This window comes from Galeopterus variegatus, unplaced genomic scaffold (assembly GCF_000696425.1).
Source record: "Galeopterus variegatus unplaced genomic scaffold, G_variegatus-3.0.2 Scaffold2724, whole genome shotgun sequence".
Classification (NCBI taxonomy): Eukaryota; Metazoa; Chordata; class Mammalia; order Dermoptera; family Cynocephalidae; genus Galeopterus; species Galeopterus variegatus.
This window is the reverse complement of record NW_007728835.1, coordinates 30,709-57,985: the sequence shown is the minus strand read 5'-3', so window position 1 is coordinate 57,985 and position 27,277 is coordinate 30,709. Positions and strand designations below refer to the sequence as shown.

The 27,277-nt window shown below is 42.2% G+C and overlaps 1 protein-coding gene across 1 annotated transcript in view; it reads left to right on the top strand.

Annotated features, from left to right (window-relative positions):
- Window positions 1–4,394: 4,394 nt before the first annotated feature.
- Window positions 4,395–27,277, top strand: part of SND1 (staphylococcal nuclease and tudor domain containing 1) — a gene marked incomplete at its 3' end in the record, with an annotated part of 49,269 nt that continues 26,386 nt past the window's right edge. Inside the window, exon 1 of the mRNA XM_008582787.1 lies at window positions 4,395–4,689. Coding sequence (XP_008581009.1) covers window positions 4,612–4,689 — 78 coding nt within the window. The remainder of the gene's footprint in view (window positions 4,690–27,277) is intronic.

Here is a 27,277-nt window from a genome sequence, read left to right as displayed (position 1 = left end):
ATCTTAACCCTTGACTTGGTGTTGTCAGCACCACGCTCAGCCAGTGAGCGAACCGGCCATCCCTATGTGGGATCCGAACCCGGGGCCTTGGTGTTATCAGCACCGCACTCTCCCTAGTGAGTCACAGGCCGGCCCAAAGCATGTAGCTTTTTTTTTTTTTAAAGATGACCGGTAAGGGGATCTTAACCCTTGACTTGGTGTTGTCAGCACCACGCTCAGCCAGTGAGCGAACCGGCCATCCCTATGTGGGATCCGAACCCGGGGCCTTGGTGTTATCAGCACCGCACTCTCCCGAGTGAGCCACAGGCCGGCCCAAAGCATGTAGCTTTTTCTTTTCCATGATTAGATTGCATGTGCACACGTGTGTGTGTGTTCTCCATTGCATAAAAGGAGTCACCTTAAAGGATTTCAAAGTCTCTTTCCTTCCTGTAAAGGCACAGTGGAAAGATCATGAGCTTTAGAATCATAAGAGGCAGTGTTAAATCCCTCCTCTACCAATAATCATAAAAAATGTAACACAGAGACCCAAGCAGTGTTCTAAGTGTTTAACCCATACTAATTTGTATAATTCTGACAACCTAAGCAACCCTAGGAGGTAGGTCCTATTATCATTTTTATTATACAATTGAGAAATCTAAGGCATGGAGATACTAAACATCCTGTTCAAGGTTATATGGTATTGGGATGTGAACCCAGGCAGCCTGGTTCCAGGGCCTGTGTGTTTGACTGTGCTGCAATAGATACAACAGACTTCAGAGACTGACTAAGAAGCGGGGAGTGAGGAACAGGGAGGAATCACAGATGACGTCCATGTTTCTGGCTTGCAACTGGATAGCTTTTGGTGTCATTATTTGGGCTGAGACACACACTAGGGAATAGCAGGTTTGGGAGGAAAGAGAATTAGTTCCTTGTGAGACAAGTTGAATTTGAATTCCCCAGGTGACAGCCACGGGCAGATCTCCAGAGCATTGCTAGACATATAGGACCCAAAGATTTTAACAGGAGCTATATATTTGAGAATCATTGGCATCCAGCCATGGAATGGATGTCTTAAAAAGAATGTTCAGAATTAGGAAAGAAGATGACTTGAGAAGAACTCCAAGGAAAATCAGTATTAAGGGGCAGGCAAAGGAAAAGTCCTTCATAATGGAGATGAGAAGGAGCAGCTAGAGACAAGAGGAATACAAGGAGAATGTGTTACTACAGTAGGAGAAGGACATTTCAAATAGCTAACAGTGTCAAATGCAGAGCTCAGTAAAGTGAGGTCTGGAAAGTGTCCACTGAAAGGAGTAACAAGGTGACCTTGGAGAGAATTGTTTCAGTAAGTCGATAAATGCAACAATCAGAGTGCAGAGGGCTGAGGATTGAATGTGGGGTGAGGATGTGGAGGCAACAAAGAACTTCACTAAGAAGGATTGCTCGTAAAGGGAGAAGAGATATCTGGAGAATGTGCTGTAAAGATTTATTTAATTAATCTACTTTTACAATGAAAGATATTTGAGAATACTCAAATGCTAATAAGAAGAATACAAGATAAAGTGAGAGGATAAAGTGTACACATAGAAGAAATTATCTGTTGAGTCCTTGAAAAGGTGTAGGGGGTGGATCCAGAACATGGATGGAGAATGCAGCCTGAGCAGGAGGAGGGAATTTTTTCTTTGTAAGAAGAAAGAGAAGAGAGGAAAGAGAAGGAAGATTTTTGATTTCATTGTTGGAATAGACGGAGTTCTTGATGACTTTTTCTCTCCCAAGTAGGACTTATTACTTGTGAGTGTGGAGACAACGGAATTCGAGTTTAGAGAAGAGAGAAGGTTTAAAACAGATCCGGTAGAGTTAGAGATCAAACTCATTGAGGAAACAGAAGAAATCTCAGGCATTTAGTGAGAGCCCATAAATTGATTGTGGCACCAACCTGCACAGTTATTTTCTCTAGCTAAATGGTAGATTTGGAGAAGACAGAGAGGTCTAGAGTGGGGGTTTTGACAGGTAGGCCCAATGAAAGACAATGGGGATTACAGATGAGAATACTGGTAGGAATGGGGCTAAAATGATGCATAGTGTGTAGAGTCTAACCTAGGATCCAGGAGAATGCAGAAAGGAGCTGATAAAGAGAGGGTAGAGGAGGTCAGGGACTTTAAATTCTAGTTAAAGTTAAAGAGCAGTGTGTGGTAGACAGCCTCTAAGATGTCCCCCAATGATCCTGCCTCCTGGTTTTCATGCCCTTGTATAATCCCCTCCCCTGAAGTTTGGGTTGGACCTAGTGACTCTTCTAATGAATAGAATATGGCAAAAGTTATGGGATGTTACTTCTGGGATTCGGTTCATAAAAACTGGCTTCTGTCTTGCTTGTCCTCTCTTGCTCTCTCTCTTGCTTGTTCTGATGGATACTAGCTGCCATGTTGTGATCTCCTCTATGGAGAGAACCATATTGCAAGGAACTGAGCCATCAAGAAACTGAGGCCCGAGGTCCAACATTCCTGAGGAACTGGATCCTGCCAACAACGACATGAGTGAGCTTGGAAACAGATGTACCTTCAGTCAGAGGAGGCACCTTCAGCTGAGACCACAGTCTCCCCACCTCCCATCTTGATTGCAGCTTTGTGAGAAACCTGGAGGCAAAGGCACCCAGCCAAGCCATGCCCAGATTCCTTACCCCCAGAAACTGAGATTAATGCTCACTGTTTTAATACTTAAGTTTTGCGGTAGGTTGTTAGGCAGCAATAGATAACTAATACAAGGTATAAAATAATTAACTGAATGAGAAGGGAGAAAAGACAGCAATTATGATCAGAGAACTGGGTGTTTGAGTTTACAACTTCAGCCATGAAGTTATAATGTTTCAGGTGTAGTGGAAAGGTTGGCTAAACTGGTATAGAGGTCAAATTCACTGAAGATGAGGTCAAGGGGCCGAGAGGCCAGTGTATTAGATAAGTCATGATCATAAATACCGAAGCCATTCAGGATCATTGGCTGGAAAAGAAAAGTGTGCACCTGGTGTCAACAATTTCAATGAATGACAAGGTAGGAGTTGGGCTGGGTAGACAATCTCAACTAGAAGGAATGAACTTACACAAAGATTTTTTGTTTTCTTTTGGTAAAGAGGGTGGCGAATACGTGGTATGGAAGGGGCCCTAGACATCTAGGAAGATGCTTACACCAAAACTTGACCCCGGGATATGTAAAGTATGGGAGAATAAGCAAACAATCTCATTTCAAAAGAGCTTCCGGCCGGCCCGTGGCTCACTCGGGAGAGTGTGGTGCTGATAACACCAAGGCCCTGGGTTCGGATCCCATATAGGGATGGCCGGTTAGCTCACTGGGTGAGCGTGGTGCTGACAACACCGAGTCAAGGGTTAAGATCCCCTTACCGGTCATCTTTTAGAAAGGAAAAAAAAAAAAAAGAGCTTCAGGGGAAGTGGTATCATCAGATAGGGGTTACGATTAAATGACATAATACATGTAAGGTCCTTAGCTCCACATAGCGGGCACTAGACGAATAATAGTTCTCACTAAACAGTCACTTAATCGTAAGCCCTTGCTCTGCCGTCCCCCGCCACCTCTTTACTCAAAAAGCTGGGGCTAGGTGAGCGGATCCGGCGTTCAGAGGCGCTCAACACACTCGGTCAGGGGCTGCCTCCGACAGGCCCGGGGAGCGCGTGTAGCAAGGCTTTTCCTTACGTCACTGGAGCAGCTGGGAAGAGGCCGAAGAACGAGGGTCATTCTCCTCCGTCCACATGACACGTCATCCTAAGAGACTCCATCAACAAACATAAACGGAAGGCCTTACAAGTGCTAAACCCAACGGCACAAATACCAGCGAGACACTCCTGACCGGAGGGAAGGAGCACAGCTGCGTTCCGGGTCAAGGCCAACATTGGTGGGAGGTTTCACAGCGCTCTGACTTTTCCAAGTTCTCTCCATAGTTTTAGCTGAGGTAAAATGTCGGAAGTCGGTGTGCAGCCCGTACCGAGTCCCTCCGGGACCTGCGCTCCGTGCCTGTCTTCTTCCAGTCCTCACTCTGAAGTTCCGCAAAACCCACCCGGTACGCCGGCGCCCACGTGGGCTCCCCGGGCCCGCGGGGCGGGTCACAATGGGCGGGGCCGAAGGGCGAGGCTGGCCCCGCCTCCGGGGCTCCCATGGCCCCCCGCGCCCCGCGGCCAGATGCTGACGTGTCCTTTCCTGCCCACTACACCTCCCGACACTATCTACTCCGGCTGCCCCGGAAGTCCCGCCCCACACTTAGCCCGTCACCGCAAATCAGCTCTTTCAGCGCTTCCTGGAGCTCGCCACCAGTTTGGGGACCAAGGGGCGGGGCTCGGCAAGCAGGGTGCCTATTGGCTTGTGGTCCGGCGGGCTCTGGGCGCTAATTGGCCGGAGGGCGGTGGCGCTCTGGCACGCTTGCGCGGCGAGTAGAACGTGTGGTGGCGGCGGCGGCCGCGTCTCCTCTTTCGCTCGGAGTCCAGCTGCTGCTCAGCGCTTCCGTCCCATCCATCGCCTGCAGCCGGTCGCCAGCCCGTCCCTCGCCTCAGCGGCCTCTCACCAACAGCTCCACTCACGTTGACACCTCCAAGCCGGCCAGTCGCCCCATTCGTTGCCTTTGCATCTCCACACATGGCGTCCTCTGCACAGAGCGGCGGCTCCTCCGGGGGACCCGCGGTCCCCACCGTGCAGCGGGGCATCGTCAAGATGGTGAGAGTGGGGCCCCGGACACCGACGCCTCCGCCCGCCTTTGGCTGGGAGTCAGATATTGACTCCTTTTCCTCTCCCGCCAGGCTGCATGGTCGGTCTGTCAGATCCCCTCCTCACTTTTCACTTGTCCTCCAAATCCGCTCACTAGACGGAACCCGACGCGGACTCCCCTTGATCTTTGCCTCCCGGACACGCTGACATCAGGGGTCACAGTGATTTCCGTGGTCGCGGCATTCGGATCTCTTGGCTGTTGAGTAGGACAGGTCGATTACCGATTGATTAACAGATAATTCGTTGGTATCTGCCTTCGCGTCCCCTTTCTGTCCATTTTGGCATGTGCTGAGCAGTTTGCAGTTTTTCGAAATCCTGTCATCCACTCTCCTGGAACCCTAGAGTACTTGGCCATCATGAAGCTTTTCTGTTTCTACCGACGCTCAATTACTTCAAGTTTTCTCGTTCTCTGGCCCTCTTTTCCCCGTCTTTTCCCCTCCACCTCTTGTATCTAGTCTGTAGGCCTGAGAGCTCCGGATCTTTGCTTCCTTCTTTTGATTCTTAAAATGTTACGCGGGCAGTAATCTTAGCGATCATTATCCTTCTCCCACTTACAGATAAGGAGACAGGCTTAAAAAGGGCAGGTGACATGTCTAAGGTCACATGGTGGTTTGGGTTGGAGCCAGGACAGGAGCCCAAGTGTTCTGATTCCTAATGTAGATTCTGCCCGATTTATATCCCCTCACTTTCTACATTCTTGAATTTTGAATTTAACCTTGCAAGGTTCATTTTTAAAATTTACCTCTAGCTCCATGATATTTTTGTAATATAAATTGTTTTTATCATCTGCCACCTCTATTGTCCTCCCAAACTTTGGAACCTGACATTTCTTGATTGTTACCAGGTTTTCTGGTTGTGATATGGTTTATAACCATAAACTCTTAGAGTGCATTTCAGACTGTAGTTCTGATATTTCCATCTGGAACAGCAAATAACCTTTATGATACTTTCTTCCAAAGTACCACAGTTTTTGCTGTTGTAGAAAGTTTTTTTAAACAATTCTGTTTTATTCTCCCATTGTCTTTCGGGGTTTTAAAATGTTTTGCAGCTTGTGTGTGTGTAAATTCGATTTCAAAATCAACCCCCTCCCCAATTCTCATATGTTTTATTTCTTAGGTAATATTCTGCTGCTAGCTGAAATTCTTGGGATTTTCAGTGTTGCCTTTTCCTTTTATTTATACATAATGAAGGGTCAGATTTTTTCAAAAAATGAAACAAAATTTCCAAAGTCCACATATTTTTCCCCCTTTGAAATATTGGCCTGACCCATGAAAGCATTATCCTGAAGTGGCTCCTCCTCATTAGCTTTTTCATTTGCAGTGATCTTACTTCACCATAGGAACAAAGCATCAGTTGGCTCTCTGGTTTTGGGATTGGCAGTACTGAATGGATCTTTTTAAGTTTTTCCCGTGTTAAGGCTTGAACTTTTCTTAAAGGCCCCTCTCATTTGTGGGATGGGAGTGGAATGAGCCTGAGCATATTTTTGTTTCCACAAGTGCTAGAGGCTTCCAGGGCATCTGGATTCTATGAGGTGACCGCGCCTGCCCACAAATTACTGAATATCAACAATCACTAGTTTATTGTCACATCTTGCCTTGTTCCTTCCTACATAAGGTTAATCTGCTTATATTATAACATTTGTAATATCTAACAAGTAGATGCGATTACTGGCTACATTTTACAGATGTGTAATCTGAGGTTTAGAAAGAGCAGTGTACCCAAGGAAAGGTACTTTTTATTGGTAATAAGAAGCAGAACTGAGTCTCGAACCCAGGCTTGTCTGCCAGAGCACATGCTCTCCAGCAGCATGCTCTGATGCCTCTGACTCTAGGACTCCAGGGTATTACTTTATAACATGGAGGGTGGGGCCAGTGATGCATGGCCACAAATTGCAGGAAAGTGAAGCTGACTGCAGTTGAGTTGAGGAAAGATTAGATGTTACTCCTTGTCTTGTCTGGAAGCTGTTCATGTGGTAAGTGACTTCCTTTGGTGCCTTTGGTCTTCGTGTGCACTGGAGTGTGGTGTGGAAGACGTTTGAGTCTGGGAGGTGGCATTTAAAATGCAATGATTTGAACAATCTATTCTGTGTATAGACGACACTGCACACACTGACCACACTGCACGGAGTAGGTTGGTGAGTTACAGGCAGGGATTAGGAGAGGGAAGCTGGGTGAACTGCAGAGTGACAGATTTGTGCCAGGGCTTAGAAGCCTTGTCTGGAATGAAAAATCGACCACTAGCAAATTGCTCTGTGTGAAGCTCTTCTGCTAAGCAAAGTTGTATTTTCCTGGAAAGTAATCGTTTGCAGTGTGTGGTACTAGGAACTGCTTTGTAAGAATTCTACAAAAGGAAGATGGAGCTCTGTGACAGAGGAAAGTGAGAAAGATGTAGTTTAATGAATAGGAAAAAGGAATCACTACTTTTCTGCCATTTGGGAGAGGAGCAGAAAGTGGAACACTGACTAATCAGAGTTATGCTTTTCATTGTGAGCCCTCAGATTTGTCTGGACTTCAGGCTGAGCAGAAGGTCTGAAATGGTCTTGGGCTGAGGTTTGCTGCAGTGATGAGGAATAGCTCTTCCTCTTTTTCCAGGAAAGAAAGTGTTATAGGGCTGTGGAAGGTAGAAGTTTCTTCTGGTCTCTGCTTTGCCATCCTAGTAAGTCCTGTGTTACTTTTTTTTAAGTTGAAGAAAGACCTTAGAAGTCAAGTAAAAATCTTGCACCAGTTTTTTTTTTTTTAAATGATGGTGGTGGTATCAGTTGTGTCTACTATTGAGCATGGGAATAAAGGGACAGAGTTGGTTGTAGAATGTGGTTAAGGAGGAAGTGGGCAGCAAGTTGACACAAGCAGTTTGGAGTGTTCTGTTATTGAAAAAGGTCAGTGAAGATGATGAAAAAACTGAAGATGGATTTATATTTTCTGAGACTAGCAGGTATGTGGGTAGACAAAATACAACCTGGATAAGTAAATGTCCTTGTCAAATTAGATCTTATTTTCTGAAAACTCTGAAGGATTCCAACTCTGGGTTTCTTTGAATAAGTTGCTAGACCTCCTTTAGCTGCAACAGAATATTGTCAGTAGATGTTAAATAGATGAGGTTGGGAGAAGTCTAGGAGTACTTAGTATAAAATTCAGTCACCTCACTTAGAGATGGCTGTTTCTCTGATTTTACTGACCTGTTTATTTTCTGTTTGGGGGGTAGAGCTCTCTTCCATGTCTTTTCACTCTAATTTTCCCTTCTAATTTGGTATGTTTGCAGGTCTTTTCTAGCAGGAGAATATGGGCTACTTTCACAACAGCAGAATGAATCGGCCCCAGTTCTTGAATCTTCTATGCTTATCAGAAGCAGCCATGGAAGCAGCATATCTTATCCTGCTTATAGTGTGGAAGGCCAAAGGGAGGACAGTGCCAAGTCCCAGTTCCCATTTCACTCCACCCTTACCCTCCACTCACTTAATTGCTTCAGAAGGGGAAAGGAATCCCTGTGCCAGTCTTCAGTTTTATACCAGGAACCATGATTCTCAGTGAGTGACTAAGGCAGAGGGACACCTAAAAGAGGAGATGGCCATAATTTTCTCCTTCAGTAGGACTTGTGCTACCACATTGTAAAGCAAGATGTAGACTTCCTGCTAAGTGGCTTAGTGGAAATTTCTTCAGTGTACAGCCTTTAGGAAATGCTACCTGTAATTTAGTTCATTATAGCTAGATGTTTCTTAGGTTTCTGAACTAAGAAGTATGTGTTTTTCTTTTTTTTTTTTTTTTAAAAGATGACCGGTAAGGGGATCTCAACCCTTGGCTTGGTGTTGTCAGCACCATGCTCAGCCAGTGAGCAAACCGGCCATCCCTATATAGGATCCGAACCCGTGGCCTTGGTGTTATCAGCACCGCACTCTACCGAGTGAGCCACGGGCCGGCCCAGAAGTATGTGTTTTTCAAGAGTTAAGTGGGGACAGAGTAGTCTGTTGACTTGTTCCTTCCAATGTGCACTTAGCTCCTGCAGAAAAACAAAACAAAAAACCTTTCTTTTTTTTTTTAAAAAGACGACCGGTAAGGGGATCTTAACCCTTGACTCGGTGTTGTCAGCACCACGCTCACCCAGTGAGCCAACCGGCCATCCCTATATGGGATCCTAACCCGCGGCCCTGGTGCTATCAGCACCGCACTCTCCTGAGTGAGCCACCGGCTGGCCCAAAAAACCTTTCTTAAGCTACTTAAAATACCCTTATTCTACTATTCAAAGGGCTAAGGCAGCTGAATAACAATAGTTTATTTTATTTTTATTTTTATTTTTTTTGAAAAGATGACTGGTAAGGGGATCTCAACGCTTGGCTTGGCGTTGTCAGCACCACGCTCAGCCAGTGAGCCAACCGGCCATCCTTATATAGGATCCAAACCCGTGGCCTTGGTGTTATCAGCACCGCACTCTCCCGAGTGAGCCACGGGCCGGCCCTGAATAACAATAGTTTAGAAGGGCCATTTGCAGAGGTAGGAAGAATAGGATGGAAGGCTTTTCCTTATAGTCTTAGGATTGCCCATTTCCCAGCAGGTAAGTGTGTTAACTTTCAATCAAGATTGCAAGTAAAGGAACAGTAAGTTTTTACTATATCCTAAAGGCTTTCTGTCATTTTTCTGTGAAAAGGAAGGGTCCATCTGGCGCTAGCTGTGCTAACAGTGGTGCTGCTATGTAGTAATTAATGAAATAGAATAATCATATTTCCTTTCTTTCCTGAACAAATATTTATTGATCATCTGCTGTTTGTCAGGCTCTGTCTGGGCTTTGGAGAAACAGAAGTGAAAAAGTAGATCAGATTTCTGTCCTTATGGCTCATGGAGGACTGAGACAATAAAGAAGTAAATAAGAAATACACCATAATATAAGATAGTGATTTCAGGTAGGGGTCTGGGACAGAGTGGTTGGGAGTAAGGGAGGGGATGGCTCCTTTAGATAATGTGTTTGGGAAACACTTCTCTCAGCAGATGGCATTTGCACTGAGACCTGATGGACGTCAAAGAGCCAACCAGAAGGGCAGTGTGCAAGTGCAAAGCACCTGGGGTTTCCACTGATGATTGTTCTCGAGTGTTTTTATAGTAGCTCTTCAATTTCTTCAAGTTCAGTATCCCCCATAAATGGTATGAGTTTAACCTGAGTTATTATGTAATATATGTGTTTAAGAGTGATGAAAGGAAGAGAGGCAGTGGAGGTGGCCATTGTTCTGGTACCCTGGTGAGATCAATAGCCAACATCGAGTCCACTGAATATATATAAAGAATGGGAGCCTGATAAGAAAAAAATACTTGCTCTTTAGTCATATGCTTGTTTCTCTAAGACCAACTATCTCTCTTCCAGTGGTGGGGACGTGGATGAAAAAATAAGTGCCAACAGCAGGCTCAATGATAGTTAAATAGCATCTAGAACTTGCAGTGTTTATATTTCTGTTAACATTTTGTTACTATGTGGAATTTATTGCTGCTCTGGCCTCTGGCAATAGTTTTTAGCCTGCCAAGCTTTAGTTAACAGTGTTGGTGAAAAGCAAAGTAACATGTTTCAGAGCTCAAACCAGTGGTCAGGAAGGAACTTGCTCATGCACAGCATGGCTCATTAACGGGTCGGGAGTTGGGAGCCAGTGACCAGTACTGGTAACAAGTAGGCAAATGATTTGGTGAAGTCTATGCCCACATTTACTTAGAGGCTGAAATTTGGGAAACAAGTGATAATTTTTGTTTTCATTTGTAGGTTTAAAAGAAAAAATTGGCCAGGTTTTTGAATTCAGGTTGGAAGGTTCTAAGGCCTGTTGTGCACTCACTTCTCAGCATGGGCTAACTATCTAACTGACAGGTGTGGTTCTAGCAGGAGTGCAGTAGATATCCTTTGGGGTCTGGTCTTTGGATTTATTTCATTTCTGCAAGAAGAGCATAGCTAAGTAATGTAGGAAATTCTGTGTCTTATGAGCAGAAAGAAATAAAGGGACTCAACTCTAACTAGGCTTATGTAGCTTTTCCTCTTATTTCTTGCTGGAAGATGAATACACACCCAGTTTCTGTTGCTACTTCCTCTCTTGGGAGACTGACATATGCTTTTTGTTTTTACAGCAGAAATTGATGCAGAATCACAGGTTGTGAACATTTGATGCAGATGGAGTGTTAACGGGCTTTCACTTACTTCAGTGAGATTCAATATGATAAATTAATGTTATGTTTTTCTCACTTAGCTCTAACATTTAAGAAAAAAGTGAACAGTGGTTTCAGTTAGCATTTTTTAAAAATTAGAAAATCAAGCAACTTAGAGGGAAAATAAAATTAATGGAAATTTTGATGTCATTTTCAGATGCCATGTTTTGAAATGTTTAATCTGTGATATAAACCTGGCTTGCCACATTTTCTCCATTATATGCTTATGATGAGTAACTTAACATACCATTTCCTCTCTATGCCTCAACAAATTTTGAGGTGCTTTAAGTTCTGTTTGTGTGGGAAATAGTCTGGTCTTGTAACACCAACCTCATGTGAAATAGGAGGAATTAAGAAGAACTGGGAATCTGTGCTTGAAGTTAATATATCCATTTATTTACATTGTCTTCAGGAAGCAGCATGGCAGAGAGGAGAGATCACTGGTCTAGGAGTCAGGGGACATGAATTCTGGCCTGGGTACTGCCATTCTTCATCTGGGTGATGTTGGTTGAGATATTCTACCACAAACTCTCCTTTTCTAAAATGGGGCTTCAGACTCATTGCCTTTAACTATCTTCCAGACCTAAAGGCTGTGACTATGCAGGAAATACTGTATTACATTTCTTTAGGCATGATGAAACAAAGCTGAGATCTCACACCATATAGCAGGCTTGACTTTGAATTGCTGCTTATCTTGCATGAAGCATGTTTTCTGTTCCCCTCCCCCCCTTTTTTTTTGAGAAGGTGGATTAGTTGAAATATGGTTTTCTAGTGTGGAAGATCAAAGAGTTAGAATTTGAATTAGATTAAGTGATTGGATGGTGGAGAGTGTAGAGGGTAGAAAGAAGTGAGGAAGTTTCTTGGCTAATTTTCAGTAGCAGTATTGGGATAAACTAGTGGGAGTGGTTGCTTGAGACCTGGAGGAAGATGGTGCCCAGTAGGTTTTATTCACCCAGTCTCACCTCTGCTTGAGAACATCCTGACATTTTCCTGTAGCAGCAGATCTTGACTTGAGAAGATGAAGATGAGGCAGGAACTTAGACTTAATGGGGAGAGTCTGTTTTTGCCCAGCTCTTGACTAGGGGACTCTGGTGGGAGTGTGGGGCACGATAGGGTTCTGAGCGGGGCTCTTCTTGCTTGGAGGCTAGATCTTTTCCACTTCTATTTAATGTGCAAGTATAAGAAACATCTTTATCTATTCTTGGTAGGTTCTCACATGGTTTCTTTTCTTTTAAATTTGTTTTTTATAGTAAATCCTTCTTAAATCCTTTCTGGGAGTAGATTTAGAGCAAGAGAAAGGAGCCCAGTGATTTCTTAAACAGGTTGTTGTGTCAGGACCATCTAGAAGACCTTAGAGGCACTGAATTATAATCTCTGAGAGTGGCCTGGGAATGTATATATATATATATTTTTTTTTAAAAGATGACCGGTAAGGGGATCTCAACCCTTGGCTTGGTGTTGTCAGCACCATGCTCAGCCAGTGAGCAAACCGGCCATCCCTATATAGGATCCGAACCCGTGGCCTTGGTGTTATCAGCACCACACTCTACCGAGTGAGCCACGGGCCGGCCTGGAATGTATATTTTTTAAAAAGCCACTCCTGAGTGTTTCTTAAAGAGTCAGTTTGGGATTGATCCAGGGCTGGCATTTGAGACCCTCTGATGTTTAACTCCTGTCCTATATGTAGTTGAAGGGGCAGGACACAAATGACAAATGTAGTATATGTTTGTAGGGGTGGGTGCACCAGAATTTTATCAGGGGAGGATAGTGGTTTCTGTTTTTGGTATTTGTCTTCATGGTTCCCGGGACACTTTGCATTGCTTTTAATCTGTACCTCAATATTGGGATGGCATCCTCAGGGTCCATTTACAGTGATTCTGAGATCCTATTTTTGGGTCATAACTGACAGCTGAGTTGTTTTATATGCCTGATTTAGGCCATATGCTCATTTTAACACTCATCTGTCACTCTTCCTTCTATTTGCATAGATTCCCAAGATCTTCCTATAATTTGGCACCGATAACTTGGCACTTTATTGCTATGGAAATCTTTAGTGTCATTCGCAAATAGGAAGATTCTAAGTTCCTCACTGTCTGTTGCAATCCTGAGGAGCCTCCTATTTGAGCCTTTTGGCTTACCTGTCTATTAAGATCTATCTTGTTTCTTGTTCATAAGCCCCAGTTCTAACAACAACAACAACAACAACAATAACAGTAAAACCCAAAATGATCTATTTGGTGGTCTTAGTCTTTACTTGTTATTCCACTAGCTTGTCTAATATGGAAATCAACTTTTCTTATAATTCTCAAGTCTTATGAAGTCCTTATGGTTAAGAGTTACATTTGCAGTTTCCTTGGCGGCCTTTCCTTATTTTGGCCAGCAGTTTTCCAGTTCATTCTGGAATTTCTTCAAAACACTCAGGTGGATGCCATCCAGTATTACTAATTTAATAATTGGTATTTAAATTCTGGACTTGATCTTAAAGCTTCAAACAGTATAGAAGTATCTAAAGTTAAATACAAAGATCTCTCTCCCTCTGTCCTCCTTACTTAATTTTCTACCATTCATTCTCATTCCCCTAAACAAGTGTTGACGGTATGTTTGCTTCCAAATTTTTCATGCAGATACACACCCTCTGTCATTTTTTTAAAAAAACAGAAATGGGGTTGTGCACTATGTATCTGGCAATTTCTTTTTTTAGTTAACCATCTTTCTGTATTATATTTATAGATCTACCTCATTCTTTCTTGAGCAGTATTCTATAGTTTGGATGTGTTTTTCTGTTGATATATGAGGGTACTTCAAAAAGTTCATGGAATAATTTGTATCACCTTTTAATTCTACTTTTCTGCAAACTTTTTTTTTTTTTTTTTTAAAGATGACCGGTAAGGGGATCCTAACCCTTGACGTGGTGTTGTCAGCACCACACTCACCCAGTGAGCAAACCGGCCATCCCTATATAGGGATCCGAACCCGTGGCCTTGGTGTTATCAGCACTGCACTCTCCCGAGTGAGCCACGGGCCGGCCCTTCTGCAAACTTTGAGATACCCTCATATGCTGTTTTTGACTTTTCACAATTCTAAACACTGCTACACTGAATGAACTTTCTTTTATATTTCTCTGTGCCCTTGTGCTAGCATTTCTATAAGATAGATTCCTAAAAGTGCAACCACTGGTACATTTTTATTAATCATTAATTTTTTTTGTTGGTGGTTGGGGTGCTTTACTTACACTTTACCCATTTCTTTCTTCTTCTTCTTTTTTATTCTTAAAAAGATGACTGGTAAGGGTTTCTTAACTCTTGACTTGGTGGTGTTAGCACCACGCTTTCCAAAGTCAGCTAACCAGCCATCCCTATGTAGGGATCCCAACCCTTGGCCTTGGTGTTATCAGCACCATACTCTCCCAAGTGAGCCATGGGCCAGCCCTAACCCATTTATTTCTTAAAAGTATCATTTTAGGTAAAATTTAGGGCAAAATCTAGCTTAACATCTCACAACTCATTAATTATTTTATGTTTGGTCGTCTTGTTTCCCCAGTAAGAGCATTCTTGAAAGCCCTTTTGCCTCTTCTGTGTAAGGCAGAAACCCAGCACTTAGTACTCAGTAAATAACTACTTCTTAATTGCTGGGAGGCTACCAGATGTTTTAAGGTTTTAGTACTGACAGATCTAGTAGGCTCTTTCGGGCTTTGCCCTCATCTGCTTTCTCTGGGTTCTGGAGTGACTGGGTTCTGTGACTAAGAGTGTTCTTCCATAAGCACAGATAACAAGTGGATGGGAGAGGCAAAATCACTTGAGAGAAGTCTGACTTTTCCTACCAACTGGCACATAGCTCTTCCTCTTTTTTCTTCTTGGATAAGAAGGTGGGAGTGTGTGATACTGTGATATCATAAGAGATATGTATTGGGCCGGCCCCGTGGCTCACTCGGGAGAGTGCGGCGCTGGGCCGCGGGTTCGGATCCCATATAGGGATGGCCGGTGCGCTCACTGGCTGAGTGCGGTGCTGGCAACACCAAGCCAAGGGTTGAGATCCCCTTACCGGTCAAAAAAAAAAAAAAAAAAAGAAGAAGAAATATGTATTTGGTTTTGGCGTTCCTGGCACAGAGCTTCTAAAATCCTTGTAATTTCTTAAGTGGTAAGAGTGATAAAGGTGAAAGGAGCATCTTTTGTTATTCATAACAAGCCCCTTTCAGTTGCACCTGAGTTTATGTTAATGAATGACTTTGGAAAGTTCCTAAGGATGGGGGCTGGTTGTCAGAGGGTTGGAATTTTCAGCCCCAGTTTGCCAAGCCTCTAGGGAAGGGAGGAAGGCTGAAGAGAGGGGCTTAGAGACTTGAGTTCAATCACTAATAGCCAATTATTTAATCAGTTATACCTGTGAACTCCCTTAAGTGATGGGGCTCAGAGAGCTTTGGGGATGGTGAACACGCAGAGGTGCTAGGAAGGTGGTGTGCCCAGAGAGGGCATAGAAGCTCTCCACCCCTTCCCCCATACCTTACGCTATATATTGCTTCTGTTTGGCTGTTCCTGAGTTTTATCCTTATATAAAAACCCAGTAATCTAGTAAGTAAACTGTTCTCCAGAGTTCTGTTAGCTTTTCTCGCAAATTAACGAACCTGAGAACAGGGTTTTGAGAACCCCCAGTTTATAGCCGGTTAGTCAGAAGTGAGGCCTGGAGTTGGCATCTAAAGTTTGGGCAGTCTAGTGGGAGTGCACCCTTAACTTGTGGATCTGACACTAACTCCAGGTAGGCAGTGTCAGAATTGAATCAAATTGAATCATAGGACATCCAGTTGATGTCTGCAGAGAACTGGAGGATTGCTTGGTGTGGAAAACACCCACATATTTAGTATCAGAAGTGTTGGTGTGAGTACAGAAGAAAAATAGCTGTTTTTCTTTTTTAGGGTGGTCGGTGGTAGTAAGCCTGACAACACCTGACATGGGGAACACTGTCTTTTTTAGAGTTGTTTGTGGGAGATCTGGTTTGTAGCCTTTAAGATTGGGAAGTGCTCATCCCAATCCTGGTATCGATTACCTAAAGTTTCCCAGGCTTCAGATGTGTGTTTTGGCATATTGGAACACTACTTCTATTTTTATTGAGTTTGTGGAAATCTTTTTGACAATTACTTATTTTTTTTAATTTAAATAATTTTATTTTAAAGTGCAATTTAATTTTCTATTGAAAATAGAAAGTCAGATTAAAGAAAAAATTATTGATGACACTTATTAACAATGGTAAGGTAGTCTTTATTCAGGGAAGGTCATGGCGATAGGTATAGGGACCCCTTCAACAGAGTCTTGCAGTGGGGGCGAGAGATTTAGAGATTGGACTATGACTCCAACAAGGACAGGTAGGAATTTATAATCAAGAAACAGGGAGGGTGGAGGTCAGTGGATTGGAAATTGCTAGGAGGAAACATCAAGGACAAGGAGTTTCTGACTAAGCCGACTTGTTAGGATTTTTGCTGAAAGCAGGCCAGAGAAACAGGGAGGGTGGAGGTCAGTGGATTGGAAATTGCTAGGAGGAAACATCAAGGACAAGGGGTTTCTGACTAAGCCGACTTGTTAGGATTTTTGCTGAAAGCAGGCCAGAGTGATAAGATATGGAGGGTGGTTAGATACCAAGAGTGGGAGATTTTTTTGCCAAACTGACTTAGGATTCTTGCTCAAACTGTATTTTACAAGGACAGACAGAAGCCCAAGATCAGGCCTAGTCAAGCAGAGGAGTCAGAGGTACCTGCCTAAAGTTTTGGTCTTTGTCACCATTGTTACTTACCGTAATTAGAAAGTACCTTAAAAACCCACAATGAAAACAAAACTACATTACTACATTATAGCTAGGTGGTGTAATTTTGCAGAGGACTGTGATCCTGAGGTCTGCTTTCTCTAACAAGGAAGTTTAGAAGGTGGTAGAAACCTACTAAAGGCCTTCTAGCATCAAACTGAAACTTTCTTCTTGATTTAATAGGAAGGATTGAAAGAGAATTGAAAAGGGAATAGTTCTTCTGTATGTGCAAATATTATTAAATGCTGATACATACAGGGTTCTTGTGCCACCCAAAGCAGTCTTTTTATTTTTTTTAAACCAGTCCACACTTTGGGAAACAGAGACATGTACTTTGTGTCTTGAGGCAGAACTAAACTGATTATCTGACTGTGTTTTAAATCATTAGCTTCACTGCTGACTGGCTGTGTAACCTTGGGCAAGTAATTTTGCTACTTAACGTTCCAGCATAGCCTGTGAAATGGGGATAATAACAGTATTTACCTCATGGGGCTATTGCTGATTAAATGAGAGAGTGCATGTAAAATACCCAGTCTGGTGTCTGGCATATCTGGTGTTCTGTAACCATTAGTTGGTATTAGTACTCCGGTGGTTTCCATTCAGTACCCAAGTCAGATGGAGATGAAAGTGGAACTGACTGAGGCAGAATGGGAGAAGTAAGAACACCTAGCAAGTTTTCATGATGTTCAAGTTATTCATTTGGAAGAACTGGCTTTAGTTTTGAGATTTTATTATTCCTATGTTTTTGGGGGGAGAGGGGTGGAAAATATCTTTTATGAATAATGTGCTATTTTCTTAGCAAAATATAAACGGTAGATAACATTTCTGTTCCTGAAGTTTTGGAGGTTGGGAAGACTTTACTGGTCCATGAATTTTAACAATCTGGGAATCCATGGCGTAGTGGAAACTGGCAAATGTGTGACTCTTCTGAGTACAGATGCATCATCCATCGACCTATTATTTAGGAAAGATTAAGCAAACTTAGGTCCTGTGTGTACAAGTGCAGTTGTGTGTGTATGAATACTAGTTGTTATTTAGTGGGCAAGTGTTCTCATCTGGCTCTCTTCTTTGTCTCATGCCCTCTTCTAGCACCCTTATCACCCCCAGCCCCCCCAAGAAAGACACTTTCCAAAATTTGAAATTGATATATTTAGAACAAAATTTTCACTACAGTATAAAACATTTTATATTTTCTTTGCCCCAAGGGGGAGCCAGGTAATTGAAATTCGTTTGAGGGTTTTCTCGTTGTCTTTGCCAACTCCCCAAACTGCCAGTCTCCCAAGGAAGAGCAGTATGTCTAGTAAGCAGAAATTTATTTGCAGATAAGAACCCTTTACCTGGCTTCAGCATCATTGTAAGGACTTGTATCCCTGTGTCCCAGTCTGCCTAGGACTGTTGCTGATCACATCTGTTGCCCTGGCATAATTTTAAGTAACACCCCGTTTCCCTCCCAAAAGTTTCCTGAGCTGAGTGTTAAAATGTATGCTTAATGGTTTCAGTAAGAACAGTCAAATCAGGGAGAAAGAGTGTGAGGTGGCACAGTTCCTAGAGACCAATATAAATTGAAGGTGGATTGCCTCTGTAACTCACTACTAGGATGTCCAGAGAGGAGGAGGGTATCAGGGCTGAGAAAAACAAGCCTTTTATGGAGAGTAAGCAGCTTAGGCTTGGGACCCCAGACTGTGTGTTTGATTTTCGGTAAAGCTTTGGGCTGGTGAGGTTTTAGTTGTCAGTTTCATATGATGTTGCTGGTAACTAGAGGCAAGTAGCTTTTTTTAATAGTGGAAAGAAGAATTTGCGAATTTAAATACTCATGGTTTTCTTAGAGAATGGATGGGTTGGAAAAATCAGATGTGAAATTTTTAGATCAGTTTCTTTGTGTTAAAAATCTTTTCTGGGGGAATAGTGAAAGTGACAGGTGTCTTGACAGAGGCAAAAGAATAAAATGGATGAGATAAAAGGCAGGGGAAATGGTGAAGAACAGGTAGGAATACTCAGAGGTGTTCCTGAAAGCACCTGTGAGCAATCTGGATTCAATATGCAAGATTAAGGCAATTTGCCTAAGGTGACTAAGGGTGGCTGGAAATTTGTAGTAGAGAAAGGAAAAAGAAATGAACTTCGAAGTTTTTGTTTTCAATCTCTGGAGTACACTAATGTGATGTTCGTGAACTTTTCAGCCTTACGAATTTTGTTCCTGGAGAGGGGAAATCCATTGTTTTATAGCCTTTAATACCAGGGGCATTATTATTTTTGGCCACAACACACAACAGAGAATCCTTGTGCCAAGTGAAATTTATCTGTTTACCTATTAGGACTCTGTTCCAGGTCTTAATGAGAGAAGTGGTGCATTCTGTTCCTTTGTGCGTGTAGAGGGAGATTCCAGAGTACCTGGGTCCTGGAATCCCGCTGAGAACTATTATTCTGTGTGTGGTAATTACTTGTATTATTGCTCTTGGCAAGTGAACCCTTTCACAGCCAAGAGGTCAGGAGGCTGCCTCTATTATTTAAAAGCTGAGTTATCTTGTTAAACTCCTCTCTTGTGAGATCTTTAGAATCTCCTGAGACTTCCTGTGGGCTCCCTGCGGGGGCACAAGCCCAGCTCCCACTTTAAGCCTCCTCTGTCCTTGTATTAGGCATCAAGATTGTAGCTCTGGAGTAACTTTCCGTCACCTAGAAGTACAGGGCTGCTAGCCCGGACTGCTTGGTTTCCATTTAATTTTTAAGAGTTCCCATACCGGTTCTCTAAATGAAAGTCCCTCTTTTACTCTCATACTCTTGGGTCAGAAGAAAATGTGTTTCTTTGATTATCAATAGAAGAAGCTGAAAGGCAATGTAGAGAAAATAATAAGCTCAGGACTCAGACTACGTGGGGAAAAGAAACTCAGAAAATTGATTTTTGAGAGTAGTTGATGCCACAAGGCTAAACATGGTAAGGATGTCCCATGAGTCTGAGCTGTCTGTAAACTTTCATTTGAAATTCTTTTGCTTTATATGTCAAAGAATTTAATTAATTTGTCATTCATTGCAGAGAGTGCTCCCTTCCAAAAAAGCTGAGGGGAATCACAGAACTGGGCTTTAGTGATAGCTTAGGGTAGGTAGTTTATTGTGGGTGTTTTAAAATAAAAATGGATGAATAGTCTCTTTTATGGACAGTACTTGCAGAGAAGATAACACAAGCAAGTTCCAAATTGTGACCAAATAGCTTTCTGTTTAACTTCTTGAGGAGGTGTGCAGATCTGGTGATGGTGATCATGGTGATGGAGGATGGGGACACCAGCACCATAGTGGGGAAGGAGTGACCAGTTCTCCTTATTATCACCAGCTGTTAGATGACTAGGGAATTTATTCCTTTACGATAGTCTCTCGAGGATTTTAATGGTAAGAAGAATCCTGGGATGGTATGTTAATTTAGCAGTAAAGGATTCTGAAATATAATTATTCTTTATTTTGACATCTAAAATTGACTATCAACATTTTAAATAGGAAAAGTTTCTAAACAAGTTTGGAAAATAAATTGGGAAAATTAATGCTTTTAGTGGGTAATGCAGAAGTTGACTTACTTCCTCAAGTTCTGTGGTGAGTCCTGCATATAAACCAAAATAAATATATTAGACATTCTTTAGAGATGATTCACTCTGAATAATATTGAGTATTATGCTTAATAATCTAGTGTCCCTATTGCTGGAGATCAGTTTTAAGAAAAAATGCACATGACTTTATTTAAAAAACCTGAGGGAGAGTAAATGCAGTAATTTTTATTTCTCTAAGATATTTCATGATTTCTGGTATGCTTTCATTTAGTTGTTTCTGGTATACAGGTTCCCCCTTTTACCATTTGATTATGATTTGGTTTTTGTACAGCACATTTTGCTTAGGGATGCAGCGATGGCAGTGCTGTGAGGAGGAGAAAGAAGGAGTGACAGTAACGCAATAGCTGTTCTTCCCCCCTCTGGATCGGCAGTTGCGGCTGCCCTTCTCTTCTTTCTCTGGGCATTGGAGTTGGGCAGGAGGGAGAAAAGAGTCAGAGTTAAAGTAAGGCCGGGCTGGATATATGTATCCAATTAACTGAGTAGCCCTGCAGTGGAGTCCCAGGCTTCTCCACCCTACCTTGGCTATGGGCATTGGAGTTGGGCAGGAGGGAGAAAAGAGTCAGAGTTAAAGTAAGGCCGGGCTGGATGTATGTATCCAATTAACTGAGTAGCCCTGCAGTGGAGTCCCAGGCTTCTCCACCCTACCTTGGCTCTCCCTGCTTTACCTCCATCTGCCCCTGAGAAGCCAGGCAAAGTCTTTTTCACCATCAGGAACGCTTTTTTCTGGGTTTCCTTAACAGAAGATGACTAATGTCTTTGGCAATTGCTGCCTATACCTGTATTATTAGCACATAAGTTCAAGAGAAATAATAAGATCCTCAATCTTCCTCTCATATATGTGCCCACACGGAATAGTTCTGAAACATAGAATGGACATGCATATGAAATGTAAACAAAAAAACTTCATCACTTATTTGAAACCCACAGAATGGGCTGAAGCCAGATATCCTAAAAGTATATGTTTTGAAGTGTTTAAGAAGACAGTAAACAATCGACTCATTAAGTGCTCAGGTGCTTTAATATTTCTGATAATACAAAAACCAAATCTTTGGACTAGGGCCCCAGTTCACCATTGTTTGGTCAACATTAATAGGGTTGAGCATTGGAAAATATTCAAAAGACACAGTACTTGGAATTGTTAACCCCATTCCTGACAGGTACAAGAATACTTCTGTAATATACACATATGCACGTAGTGCTTAGAATAGACCTTTACATCAAAGTCATAAAACCCAGAATTTGATGTTTTTAATGGCTGCATTATGTTACATTGTGTAAAATAAAAAATTACTACGCTGACTTTTTCCAAGTGGGATCTGGGGTGGGGAGTGGAGTTGGATTTTGAGCCTGTCAGAGGCTATAACCTGGCTTGATGGTAACCTAAGCTTGTTTTTGCCTTCTCCACTGAGCACCTCCCTGCCTATCACAGTGTCGTCTTTGCCATCTACTTGTATTTCTCTGTGAGCTGCTTTCCCAAAGGCAAAAGGAAATAATGTTACTCTCTCATTGCTGTCAGTTTAGGCATTCAGGTATGTTTTTGTTACCATGGGTTTTGGATATAGGCTTTGGGATGTAAATCTACTGAGAGATTCTGGTCTTTTAAGAATGAATATAAGAATCATGGAGAATATAATAATAGCAGAGATGATAGCATTTGCTTAGACACCAAGTATCCCTTTGGGGGATATAGGAAGTGACTAAGGAAAGTGGGAAGACAATTGAATATTGAACAGGTAATTGGGAGATTCTCCAAAGTGGTCAAGAATATAGATTTGAGTGGTTTCTGTTGTAAGTAAAGTCAGCTTGATAGCCCACAGGAAGTAATCAATTTAGTGGTTAAAAATGAGTTAGTTAAGATTCTTGAAGGAAGTAACAAGGGAAATTCAATGTCTTATAATAAGAGGACTGATGAGGGAAGTAGGCTGGCAAACACGTTGCCAGAAATGTCATGGACTTCCTAGGGGAGAATGAAATGATGCTAAGGAAAGTTGGGGTTGCATTAGGGAGGGCAGAGCAAAGGTTGGACAAGATATTGCTCTCTGGGAATGGAGAATCTAAATGAGGGGATGTGACAAAGTACTTCTTTTCTTGACTTTGGAGCCAGGAAAATTTGTCCCATGATCTCCAGGGAGGCTCTGCACCTTACACTGTAGAGTCGATTTGCCACGATCCTATAACCTCTCCAGCACATGGGTTGCTCAGCAGGTTCCTGTGGAGACCACACAGAAAGTAGAAGATCTTACAGTCAGCTACAGGCTGGTCCCAGTCCTCAGTGATGAAGCCTTCATGTAGGCTCTTGGCACTTCCAGAGGGTTGAGACATTGATGAGGTTGTGCCAGAGGCTGCAGATGGGGTGGTAGCTCAGCAGCAGCTCTCAGGAGGGCACGTGTATGAATACCTCCAGCAGGATGTTCTCAGGCAGCTCAGTAATGCTGACCAGGACCAGGGGTGAGAGTAGGGAGGCACAGGCTTCCTTCTCCCCCTCCAGGTGGCGGGCAGCTCAGCAGCCAGCACTCATCTCCCATTACCATTATTTTGATTTTCAAGTTGTCCCAGTTTTGACCCGTGAGAGCTCTTAATCTGGCTCCTCTGTCATTTTGATATGTTCCCATTGTTCTTTGAGCACTTTTAACTTTCTGACACAGCAGATGTTCTAGGCTTATATTGTACTTTCCCTGCCCACCTCTGAAATCAGCCGTTTCTCTAAGGGGCCTTGGTTCTTTTTAGCAGAGAGGAGTTTTTAGAAGCCAAGATCTGTCTGGGCACTAGATTTGCTCTTTGCTACTGGAGTGTAATTTTTATGACTTCTTAGTTGATGGAGCCAGGAAAAATATGTGTATAAACACATACATGTATCTATTTTAATGTCTATCTGTATATATTAAAAAGCAGTGGGTTACCTTTACTTCCAGTCCCACAGGGTTTTTTCTAGCCTTTTTATATTTGCAACACCTTTCTCCAACAGTGAGAAGCCTGGCTGTCATTGTCCTCGATAATCTGTTCCCCTGTAGGTGACCAATTTCCTGTTCACACTAGCTGAATCTTTGGCTTCCAGTGAGCCACCAACAAGTGCTGGTTGAATCTCCAGGCCCCAGTGCCTTACTAGCCCATGCTGACCAAGGGGAAGGGGGTCAGGGGGCATAGAGCTTTTTTTTCCTGGTAGATTAAGGTGATTTGACCATGGAAATTTTCACCCTAAAAGCAATATGTCTTGATCTCCCTGGTCCTTGGTGACAGCAGAGCTCAGTGTGAAGTAGGGAGGACTTGACTCGGCAGATGACCTTTGTCCTGGTTTCCAGGAGATTGAGTTAGTTCCTTCATGATGAGTTTTCACTTGTGCAGGGGCTAAGTTACAGGCTTGCTCTTTAATGTAAGTCACCAATATTTTGGTTCAAGGTACTCATATATTGAGTATTTAGGGTTTATTAGAAAGTGCACTGGGAATACCTGTGTTCTTGCCCTGATGCCAAAGTTTTATTGTGACCTGGTTTCCTCATCTGTAAAATGAGGTTAAAGGTGCCTGCTTCCTCAAAGCATCGTGAGGATCAAGAGGGGTGGAGAGTAGGGAAGGAAGGGAAGAGAGACCAATGTTCCCTTAACATTTATTGAGTTACCTGCTAGCTTTCAGGCACCATCAGGCATCTCCATTTAATAATCCAAACAACCCAGAGAAGATGGTGGTAATATCCTCATTTATAGATGAGAGAATATCGCAATACTCAGAAAGATTACTACTTGTGTTCAAACTGAAGACTGTCTTTAATTTCAGAGCTCATTGTTGTTGTGCTTGGCCACATCATCTGTGGCCATGATTTCTATGACACATTGTCAGGTATGAAGTTCAGTACAAACTTTAGAGATATGCTTATTATCATTACCTTCGAGGACAGAAATTTTGACATAAGAACTTAAATTCACTCCTAGAGAGTGGATATCTTAGCTGATTAATCAGGGGAACTTGATTACAGGTAATCTATCTAACTGAATTTACTGGTGGGAGAATTTCCATGATTTTGATATTTACTTTTATACTCCCAGAGGAAAAGTCCATCTTTTTCTATTGTACATACTTTTCTAATCTTTACTTCAGACCTCACTTTGAGCCATTTCTTATAATAACAATGTTGGTCTTTATTTATTGTGTCTTTGGCCTATGCTTGTGCTAAGTGCTTTGTTCTGTTTAGGTTTCCTAACAACTCTTAAGGATATTCTTATATATTTGTTTTATAACTGATGATACTGAAGCTAATAGAACCAATTAAGTGACCTTCAAAGGTCACTGCTTACATTGATTTGGTTCTTATAACTAAATTCTTATTGCCATATACTGTTGCTGCTTCTCTGATTATAAAAATGAGCAGTTTGTATAACTCGAAGTGGTCCAGAATTTATTTTTGCTGTGCACTTGCTATTTAGACTACCATAAAACTAGTTTTCATTTCACTCCCTTGTCATAATGCTTTATATCAGGTGTTGGCAAACTTATTCCTTAAAAGGCCAGGTAGTAAATATTTTAGACTTTGACAGCCATGTGGTCTCTGTTGCAGTTACTCAACTCTGCTGTCAGCCATGTGGTCTCTGTTGCAGTTACTCAACTCTGCTGTTCTAGTGCGAAAGCAGCCATAGACAATACTTAAATGAATGAGTTGGCGTGTTTCAATAAAATTTTATTCATGGCCACCAATATTTGAATTTCATAGTCTTTTCACATGTTACATAATATTCTTCTTTCGGCATTTTCCCCAACCCTTTAAAAAATGTAAAAAACATTTTTAGCTCACTGTCTATACAAAAAATAGGATCTGAACCTGTGACCTTGGGCTTCACTCTAACCAACTGAGTTAACTAACCAGCCTGTGTCTCCTTTTTGGGTATTCTTTTGTAATGCTGGACTCTTAAATCTCTCTGCTTGTCTTGCATATGGTAGTGTTTAATAAATGTTGAATTGATTTGGGCTGCCAGCTCATAGAAGCTTTACTTGCTAAGTGATTCAGTTGCTGACACCTGCTCTGGCACCTATAAATGGAGGTTTTAATAGGGGAAAATATTTAATCAGTAGATAACCTCAGATATCATTTTAGCTGAGAAATCAGCTGCCAAACGCTTGTTTCCACATGTGGCATGGTGGCATATCAAGAGTGGGAGACTTCAGTTTTAGTCCTTGCTCTGCTATCAATACCTTGTTATTTTAGGCAAAAGTCACTTTACCTGTCTTGCTTTTAGATTTTTCAGCTGTAAAATAGAATGGCCCTGAGTAGCCCTCTACCTGACCTGTCATTGTAGGTGATCATCATGGTCTCCCTGAGATTTAAGCTCCTCTGTTTGCAAACTGAGGCCCAATTTGTGACACAGCTGGCTTGGGAGCAGCAGTCTGATGGTGTATCCAGAGCCAGTGAAACAGCAATGCCGTGAGGTCCTGGGCTTCCAGTTCATTGGGGTTGAATGCTGGGCCCTCTAATTTAGGTTTGCCTCTTACTCTTGGCAGAAAAAGAAAAAAAAAATAGCTAGCTGTGTTGGCAAGTGTTCTGAGAAAGACTGCATAGCTTATGTTCTTTTGGGATTGCTTGATTTGTCTAAATGACTTTTTAAATTTCAAAAGATGAGTTTTCCTGTGAAGGCAACAACTCTGGCTGCCAGAAAGCTTTTTCCTGATATTCTTTCTGGAAATTTCCCCAGTTTAGTTAGTTATTCTTGCTTTTATTTGGTTTCTTTATATGTTTTGTGAAGGCAACAACTCTGGCTGCCAGAAAGCTTTTTCCTGATATTCTTTCTGGAAATTTCCTCAGTTTAGTTAGTTATTCTTGCTTTTATTTGGTTTCTTTATATGTTTTTTTTTTTTCCATTAAAGAGTATATAATAGGCCCAAACTTTGCTTGCCCTTTCTACAGCAGCTCCTTCCCCATCCCCTGATGACATTTTTGGGTGTAGAAAATGCCTTGTGCAGAGGAGAGTCCCTGGCCTGCTTCTTTGCCACTCTGACATAGAACTCCTGTACATGCAGCCTTTGGACTGTGGCAGTTGAAAGCTTCCAGGTGGCACTATGGACCTTTCAGTCTGAAGACTTTCCTGGTTCTCCTTTCTGTGTGACACACAGAATACTGGCCATATTGTTTCTGAGAAAAAGCTCATTGTTTCCTGCTATTTTCATCCTTTTTAGAGCTTTGTAGATTTCACTGAAGTTCTGTCTCCTTCCTTGGCTTCCTACCTAGCTATTTCTAGAGAACTTGAAGGTTTACACTACAGCCTCTTCTGTGGTGAGTCACCATGCCTGACTTTTGGTTCTCAGGTAGCTGCCTTTTTTCTGTTTCTTTAAAAATTTTTGTTAACTTTATTCAGCTAAGCATCTAGTCCTTCTACAAAAATATGGATATCTGTATAGTAAACTACGTTTTATGTCCCTGTGTTTTTGTACTTCCATACTGGACCTTACAAAAAAAAATTTTTTTTTTTTTAAAGATGACCGGTAAGGGGATCTTAACTCTTGACTTGGTGTTGTCAGCACCACGCTCTCCGAAGTGAGCTAACTGGCCATCCCTATATAGGATGCGAACCCGTGGCCTTGGTGTTATCAGCACCACACTCTCCCAAGTGAGCCATGGGCTGGCCCTTGCAAAATTTTTTTTATTTTCCTGCTTTAACAAAAGAAAAAAAATTTTTTTTTAGATTAAATTCACATACCATAAAATTCACCGTTTTAAAGTATGTGATTCAGTGGTTTTTACTATATTCATACAACCATCACCACTAATTCTAGAGCATTTTCATCGCCCCAGAGAAACCCTGTATCTATTAGCAGTTACTCACCATTCTCTCCTCCCCACAGCCCCTGGAAACTCCTTATCTATTTTCTGTCTGTATGGATTTGCCATTCTGGATATTTCATATAAATGGAATCATTCAGTATGTGGCCTTTTGTGTCTGGTTTCTTTCATTTAGCATAATGTTTTCAATGTTTATCCATGTTGTAGCATCAATCAGTACATAATTTTTAAA